Source organism: Antrostomus carolinensis, unplaced genomic scaffold (genome assembly GCF_000700745.2).
Source record: "Antrostomus carolinensis isolate BGI_N321 unplaced genomic scaffold, ASM70074v2 scaffold36438, whole genome shotgun sequence".
NCBI classification, from domain to species: Eukaryota; Metazoa; Chordata; class Aves; order Caprimulgiformes; family Caprimulgidae; genus Antrostomus; species Antrostomus carolinensis.
The window spans coordinates 21367-30158 of NW_010331525.1; the positions used below are offsets into that span (position 1 = coordinate 21367).

The 8792-nt window shown below is 43.5% G+C and overlaps 1 protein-coding gene across 1 annotated transcript; it reads left to right on the forward strand.

The window, feature by feature from the left end:
- Positions 1-752: 752 nt before the first annotated feature.
- Positions 753-4766, forward strand: SRD5A2 (steroid 5 alpha-reductase 2; the record flags this gene model as incomplete). The annotated part of the gene is made up of 4 exons (XM_010173246.2): positions 753-918; positions 2828-2929; positions 3969-4119; positions 4700-4766. Coding segments are annotated over 4 exons (486 nt in total), but the record flags the coding sequence as incomplete, so codon positions are not given.
- Between the last annotated feature and the right edge of the window lie 4026 nt (positions 4767-8792).

Consider the following 8792-nt stretch of genomic DNA (forward strand, 5'->3'; position numbering starts at 1 on the left):
ACCAGCCAACAACATTGCTCTGCCTCTGCGTCGAAGTGTCTGAGCAAAGCAGGACAGAGCTGCTGTGTGTTGGGGAGGAGCGGGGGTCTCCAAGTGGAGCAGGAGAGGCTGGGAAAAGGGGTTACCCCTCAGGCTATGTACTGTGGGAGATGAGAGCCAGAGGGGTCTTGACACCACCTTCAACTCCATCTGCCACCAGAGGCTAAAGCCCTCAGCGATCTGTCCTCGTGGTGGGATCAGGAATGTCTTCTCCATAACAAAGGTCTTTCACAGTGCTTGTGACATAATAACGCTCATTTGGGGAATCAATATTGCAGTCGATTCTGCCCCTCACTACTTTGGTTTGAACACCAGTGTGCCCATGTGCCTCCACAGCAACCTTTGCTCGTCACTCTGCAGCATTTCAGCGAGGTCTTAAAATGCAAATGCTGTTTGTGGGCACGAGTTCCTCGTTTTGCCAACAAGGGAGAAGGAAGGCAGAGAGACATTCCCGAGGAGTCAGTGAACCTGGATGGAATTTCTAGCTTTCCCCCTTGTGGGTGGTTCTGAAGGACCAGAAAAATGCGGGTATCTGCAGTATTTCTTGTTCCCATTAGTTGCTGGTCTTACTTTGTTGCAGTTGTGAATTTTTTAATCTTTATTGACCTTTTTTGTATTGTGTGTTCGTTAAACTTCTTTTTTCCTACAACAGAGAAACTGCAAACACAATGTTATCATGAGTAATGTGCTGACTTTGTTTTCTTATCTACCTTAGGACATTTATTTACCCCTTCTTCACTAGAGGCAGACCTTTCCCACTGCAATTGCTTTTCTTTGGCACATTATTCTGTATCTATAATGGCTTCCTCCAGGGGTACTACCTGATTTACTGCGCTGAATATCCAAACGATTGGTGCACTGACATCAGATTTACATCAGGTAATTACAGCTGCAGGATTCCCAAGATCTAATCTCCAAGCAATTTGTAAGCATTCTGAATTATGTCCTAATCTTCACTGAACATGTGAGTCAAATCAGTTGTGATGGAAATCAGCATAAAACCTGCCTGCTGGCCCAGATAAAACAAAGAAATGTCCAGTGACTTTTTTTTTTTTCTGCTAGGCAGCCACCTTTGAAGGCATACAATGTGGGGTGTTGATGTGATGTGTTAGTCTCAAATCACCAGCTTTGTTTTACTGACACCACTCCAAAGCCTCCGGCTGCTATGGGCCTCAGCTGAACAGGGATGTGCCCTGGCTCAGCCAGAAGTGTCCACCCAGCAGTGGCCATGTGCAAGTACAAACTGTGTCTTTCTCATCCTTGCCCAGGGAGCTTTGCACTTGATGCAGCTATTCCGACCAAGAGAGAAAAGGGCAAAACCCTAGCATAAATGAGGCTTTAGAGACAAAGGGCTCTTTTTTCTCGTGTAAGGCACATGGGAAGATTAAAGATCACGCACAGTCTGGTTGTATGTTAATATGGTTCCTTTATATTCTGTAACTTAATAGCCTAGCTGAATTTCACCCTGTAAAATCCCTGAGAGAATAACTGAGCAAGAGCAGCTAGGTGGCATCACACATTTGGTGCTGCACAGAGGATGTTTTTTAAATACATACATAGAAATTAAAATTAACATGGAGGTCTGAGGAAATGGTTTGGATATGACAAGTACAAAATAACCAAGGTACTTTCTGTACCGCGTTTCAGACTGTGGATGCAAGTTCAGTCTTTTCAGACAGCACCATATATTAAAAATCCTGGACATTGTTTAGTAAAAACTCCCATACCCAACAAATAAAACACCACATCACACAATTTGCATGATAAATAAAATATATATGTAATGAAAAAAAAAATCAACATCAGCAGTACTAGACATATTAAATAAAAATCAAACAGTATATTCTTCCTTTACAGACCCTTACCAATTTTCTGTTGCTACTGGAAGTGTTGAGGTTTTATCAGCACTTAGTCTTTTTTCTATACTTTGTAGCACACACCACCTCTTTTTCTTTCCTGGTTTCTCAATCATTGTCAGAGGTGGTTTTCTCAGTGTCTAATGTGGCATGAAAAGTAGGGCACATCACCTGCAGAGTTTCTCAATCAAAATACCTCTAGTTTTTCATCTAAATGGAGTATGATCAATGAATCATTCTGGACAGAAGCTTTCAGCATCCTTCAGTGAGTAACTGCTCCATGTGCACACCCATAGCTTTGTCCAAGCAGCCTTGCTGGCAGTGGACTGAGCTGTGCTTAATTGTAGGTTCCCATCCCAGCTCTGGTGATGTGCTGGATAAGTTTGTGTTCTCTGTACTCCTCCTTCCCCAGCTGTAAAACAAGAGTAATGGCACTTGCCTACAGCTCAGGGGTTACTCTGCAGTAATGTCCAGAGCCGTGGCTGGCTGCCATCAGCCAGCAGTGTCAGTTGGGTACTTTGTTCCCTGCCTTGATGTTCAATAAATGGTGACTAGGGCCAGCTGGGAAGTTCAGCTTTCTCTCACACCAGCTGAAAGTGCTCTGGCTTCACCAACAAAACAGTGTGCTTAGAGCAGCCATCGATCTATCTAGAGTTGCTCTCCACACTAAAGTTATTCAATGCAGGTGATCCCAGAGGACTGTGATCCCATAACTGACACAGAGATATAGGCTTATTTGTCACCAGACACTTATGCTTCTCTTGTTCCGTAGCCTTCTCAGTAGCTCTGCATCTTTTGATTTTAAAAAGAATCCACCCACTTCACGTTAGATCTCCTATCTACCTGCTCCAAAGATAAACTTCACATATGTGCTTGAGTAGGGATAAGTAGGCAGAGCTGTCTTTCTAATCCATTTCTTGTTTGTTTATTAGGCCTCCTCTTATTTCTCCTGGGAATGGGAATCAACATTCACAGCGATCTCCTGCTGCGCCAGCTGAGGAAACCCGGGGAAGTCACTTACAAGATTCCTCAAGGTATATTCTTGTCCCTCGCTTCCTTGGAGAAAGTAGGGCAACAGGACAGATAATGTTTTCTGGATTAATTTACAGCAAAGTGACAATAATAGGAGAGATGCCAGGATCACCCAGTTACTCGGTTCAGGTGCCCCTTTGAAGTGCAGGGACTAGCATGAGCTGGCTGCAGATAGTCCATGAGAAGCAACGAAAGTATCTGGAAACATGGTATGTGCTGAGAGGTTTTAGGAAACGTGCTGGGTAATTTAGCAAAGATTGAAGTAGGACATAGGAAGAGGATTTTAGCCTTTTAAAAGGCAGCTGCAAAGAAGGAAATATTCTTCTTTATGCCCAGGAAGAAGTAGTATTTCTTACACTGCAAAAGGAAGATTCAAAGTGTAAACTTTAGGGGGAAAAATAACACCAAGAATGAAAGCTGCAGAATTTCCTTTTTGTCTCCTTCAAGATGGGGCTTGGTCAGGAAGAGTGGCCGTGGGCCAGAGTGGTGAACCAGGAAATGTCTGACTCTGTAGAGCAACATAGATGGGGATCCAGGAGTTTCCCGGGCTTGGTGTTGACTCCTTATGCTATCTTGTTACAGATGGTAATATCTCTCACCCAGAGTTTCTCACCCTCAGTACTTACTTGCCTCTTGTAGATGTTGTGATTAGCTAAGATGCAAAACTGAGATCCAGGTTTTGCGTTCCTCAAAGGTAGTGGAATTGCAAAATACTTTTTAGGGCCTGAAAAGAATTCACTAATGTTAGTAATTTTAATTTAAATCTAATAATGGTCTTTCTTAAGTCCTTTTCCAAATGAAAATAAATGATTGTGAAAGTGCTGGAAGCCTCTGGGTTAGAATCACCTTTGATGCTTGTACAAATCTTGTACAAGATCCTCCTTTGGCATAGCTCCACTGGCTTCTGGGTAGTGGGTTTAGCTTGCTGTTGGTGGGCTTTGAATAAGAAAGGTACTGTGTTCTGCTGTTGAGTTTATGGGAAAGAACTTTCCATGTGCATGAGATGACTGTAAAAATTACATATTTTTTCTGTCGATGCAGGGGGGCTGTTCACCTACATTTCTGGAGCCAACTACTTTGGAGAAATTGTGGAATGGTTTGGTTTTGCCATAGCAACCTGGTCCCTACCAGCCTTTGCCTTTGCCTTTTTTACTCTTTGCTGCATTGGGCCACGTGCTTATCACCATCACAGGTATCAAACTGTTTCTTGCCATATGCTGCTTCTTGCTCTTGGAATGCAGTTTGCGAAATGCCAGGGAGGGGCAGAGAAGCAGGGCCAGGATTCAAGACAAAATGGAAAGTTAATACTATGTACAAGAAATGTACTGGCTTATTTGTGACTGGGAGAAAGTGAGGTACTCAGCTAGAGCCCCTGTTGAGACAAGTGGGCCTGATAGTCATTTAATCCGACATGAATTACATCACTGCTTCTGCCATGTTAAAGCCTCTTTTTACTGAGCCTTGTAAATGTGAACCTTTCCTAAGGGTTCCCTTGCAACCTCTGCGGTCCTTTGGAGTAAATATGGTCTCATGCTCTGAATTCCTAAAGTTTCTACTTTAGGTCTGTTAGAACCTGAACAGTATTATCAGCTTTTACTTAATTAAATAACCTGGTGTAAATCGTTTCAGAATGCTCTTCTGCAGACTAACACACAGAGGTTACAAAACAAAACAGTTTGGAGGAGTTTTAAGGTTCCTCAGGGGAGCTGTATTGAAACTGTGCAGTTTCTTTGTATGTATGCAGGTTCACTCTCTTGCTTATTTTCTTTCAGGTACTATCTCAAGACATTTACGGACTATCCAAAATCAAGGAAAGCCTTGATTCCTTTTGTTTTTTAATGACTGAAATATGGACTCTGTGTTCTGTTTTTATAGGGCTTTTTTCAATTCCTAGTTTTAATGTTAGGTCTGACTATAATGAATTGTACAAACGATAACCTGGGGTTGTAACAGACAAGGAGGTAATTTGGAACTGAAGTTCTTGTTTTAAATTACAGGGGAAATTGCAGATAGCTGTGGGCAAAGGGACTCCCCAAACAACACGTTTCCTTGTCAGTGGAGTTCTGACATCAGAGAAAAAGCATTGGCTAAAAACTGATGCAGACAAGTAGAAAGCCCATAACTTCAAAGAAAGTCTTCAGCAGCCACTCCAATTCATAGCACTTCTGCAGCTGCTTCCTCCTGCCTCCATGCCGTAGTACATGTGCCCTCACTCTGCCAGCACGGCCCTAGGTGTTGCCGCACTTTAAACTGGAGTAGGGGTCTTCTTTGCCAGGAAAATAACTCAGCCCATTATTTTTCATCTAAAAGCAAGCTCACCTCCCAAAATAATAATAATGCAACAAGAGGATACTTGTGCTGGCACAAGGCTGGGAGCAGTGTGCCATGGCAGAGGGGCAATGCAAAGTACACAGAGATGGAAGTATTTAAGCTGACACTCACAAGCCTAATGTCTGTGTTCCTTCTGTAAGCAATATTCTCCTCACTGTCAGATGATTAATCTTCAGCCATCAGGTTTTTTTTAAATGTACTTTGTTAAAGCAATTGCAGCTCCATTAGGATATTTTTTCTTTTGCAAATCCAGAGCTCTTTGCAGAATAAAAAATTGTTCGCTCAAAACCACCCAATTGTTATTCATAAAAAGATTTGAGATGGTGATGTATGACAAAAATTACAACAAATAAAAATCTCCATGTTGAAGAAAATGTTTTCTAACACTGGCAGTACATTTTGTCTGTGGAGAACATTTTCAGATACTCATATTGGGAAATGATACAGAGATATTATTGAATCTTCACAAAAACACAGGATATCTCAATTTCAGAATGTAGTTAGGAATTTTCCCCAAAATACCATTAACCCCAATAGGAAGAGATGTCCACATAGCTGCTAATAGTGCTAGTTACCCTTTTAGAGCACAAAATCCTGCCAAGAATTATGCTGAGTAGCTGGGAAGACCAGACTGTACATACTAAACATACTACCTGCTGCTGGAGTAACCTGATTGACTGTACACAGTTTTCCCCAAAACACAATAAAATTTATGTAAAACACAGAGCTGTGCTAGCCTATAACTTACTGTTTGCAGAAACAAGTCTTTGTGATGTTGCTTACCAAGTCCTGCTCACGCAGGCTTCCTCCTTCTGGGCAAACCCTCCCTTCTTTACTCTTACTATTAATTGTCTCCATTGCCGGACACAGCAGCAGAGCGGCCAGCTGAGGCTGGGTTCCATTGCACTAGTCCCTGTACTGCACACAGGAGAGCTGGACCCTTTGCCATCTGTAAGGGAGGGATGAAATAAGGCGCAAGCAGAATTGTCATTGCACGGGCCGTGAATTTCACATCAGCACCACAAAAGTATTTTCCTTTTGTTTCCTTATTTAAATACACCATGTAGAAACACACAGGGAAGAGGGTTGCTGGGTGTGAAGTCAGGGACAGAAAAGCTGGAGGCAACAAGGATGCTGGGTGGGAGGGAATGGTCTCTTCCCCAGGCAGCGGATGCTGGGTGCTCCCCAGCGCTCCCAGCACTGCTGCGGATGTGGCGGTGTCCCCAGCGCTCCCAGTCTCTCCTTGATGATTCGTCTTTGTGCTTTTTTACCCCTAAAGCCTCACAAGTGATGAGAGAACAAATAGCCCATGGGTGTCAGTGTCCATAACTGCTGTCTGTCTCCTCCATCTGTTGCTGAGCCCGGGGAGGGAGCAGGGACCAAGCTCTGTCTCACCCTTCGGACCAGAACAGGGTTTGTGCAGACTTCTCGGTGCCTCCTACCTACCGCTCCTGTCAGAACAGGACTATTCCCTGCATTTATTTTCTCTTGCTTAATATTTGTGCCAAATGGACTGTTACTATTGCCACTATTGGTCATGAGACTGGATACCTGCTGCAAGGAGCTGGGGATCAAGGTGGGAGAACTGGCGCTGGCCAGAGGTGGGAGCTGGCCTGCCTGCAGGCTGGGGGGACCCGCAGTCCTGTGCCCCTGAGCACAGGGTGCCTCAGGGTGCCTGGCAGGAGCAAGTCCATCCTCTCTGTCCCAGGCCTTGGACATGCCGCGTGGAAAGGAGCTGCAGGTAGGAAAGAAGCTGCAGGTAGGAATGGATTATCTATTCCTTCTGCCCTGCCTCACGGTATTTTTGGAGAGCAGGAGCAATGCGTGTGCTTTAAACCAGCCACAACTGCATTTAATAGTGATGGAGAGGTGACACAGGCTGTCCCTTGCATCGAGTTCCTCTGTGGGGCTGGTGGCTGCCACCTCCCCTGTGGGGACACACGCTGGACAGCACACCTTGGGGCACAATGCTGCTGATAAATTTATTTTATTATCCCTTATTTTTATGAGGAAAATACATTCCACTTATCTCTGGGAGAAAAACACAGTGGACATTTTCATGTCCCTCTGCTCAAGCCTCTGGAGGCTGTGTACACATATGATTTCAGAGCTGACTGTAAAGTGTTTTGAAAAGCAGAACTTTTCTGACTTTCTTTGCAATGTCCTTTTGTTCCTCCAAAAGCTAACAAAAGTGTCCTCTGCTGGTAAGCATTTAAAAGAATAGCTCATTCCTTTTCTCTCCCTTTTGCAATACTGTTTTTCTGTTTGGTTTCCTCCCATCATTCACATCTTAATTTTCATTTATCTTTGAGGAACATTTATGTTTGGGTGCTGTTCCCCTGGAGAGGGTCTTCCTGAAGACAGCTCTGAGTGCCGCTGCTCTGATAGAGACCTCTTTCATGCGGAGCTCATAACCCAGCCTTCATCTCCGCTGGCAGCCTGCTGGGAAAATTAATCCTTTATCCGCAGGACTCTTGTTAATTTAATTATTTTTGTATCGTTGGAGTGCTTTTTTCAAAAGCTGACTTTCCGTAAACATGCGCTATACTGCTGTGGTAATTCACAAATGGCTTAATCATGCATCTGACAGCTTCTTCTGTGAAATGCGTTCTCTGCATCTAAGTGATCAGACAGGCCACTTATTGATATCAACATTTCGATAGCTAATCTTTTCTGACAACCGAAAACAGAGTTAAACACTGTTCAATGGGAGGCAAAGAGGAGAACAATGGCACTTGCCAGCCTTCATTCCCATCTCTATGTGCCACACACACTTCAGCCTTCACTTGGCTTCAGTCCATGCTTCAGATGAGAGGTCACTCAAGACAACAGAAAACCAGCTCCAGGCAGTGCAGGACATTTGTTGCTATTGTTTTAAAGTACATATTTTGCATAATATATTTACACAAAAGGCAAACCCCTCCAATTTTGGCCCTTGAGTGGCTGTCTTTAAGAAAAGCACTCATCTGGGAGCTGCACTCCTGCTCCCATTACTCTCCTGGAACACAAAGCCTCTTACGCTTGGCCAGAAGCTCTGAATGTTTCTGCAGAAATACCAAACCACAACGTGTCCTGGAACCACAAATACCGAGGAACTCACTCTAGGTAGGTAGAGTGCCCTAATGGCTTGGGCTCAAGAATTCTATTTGGTACTCTTTGTAGTGTCACTGACTGACTGACAAACTTCAGCAAGTTACTCACCACTTTTGAAGTTGTTTTCTTTTCTATTGCTTGTTTGTGGAAATGGTCTTGAAGGCCAGGATTTGTTTTCATAGTACTTGGTAAAGCAGTCCCAAACTCAGTTGAGGCCTGTAGATATTGATAAAACACAAATAGGATACAGCCTGTTGCACATTCTTTGGAGACAGAGTTATTATAATATTGCAAGATATTCTAAAGACATATAAGATATCCATATGCACTGAAATGCATCTTAAGGAGATATTTCTGAGATATTTCATCACAGAAGAAGGCTAATACATCACCCATTGAACCTTAGGATCATTTGCTGACAGCAGATGAATTGCCTGCTTG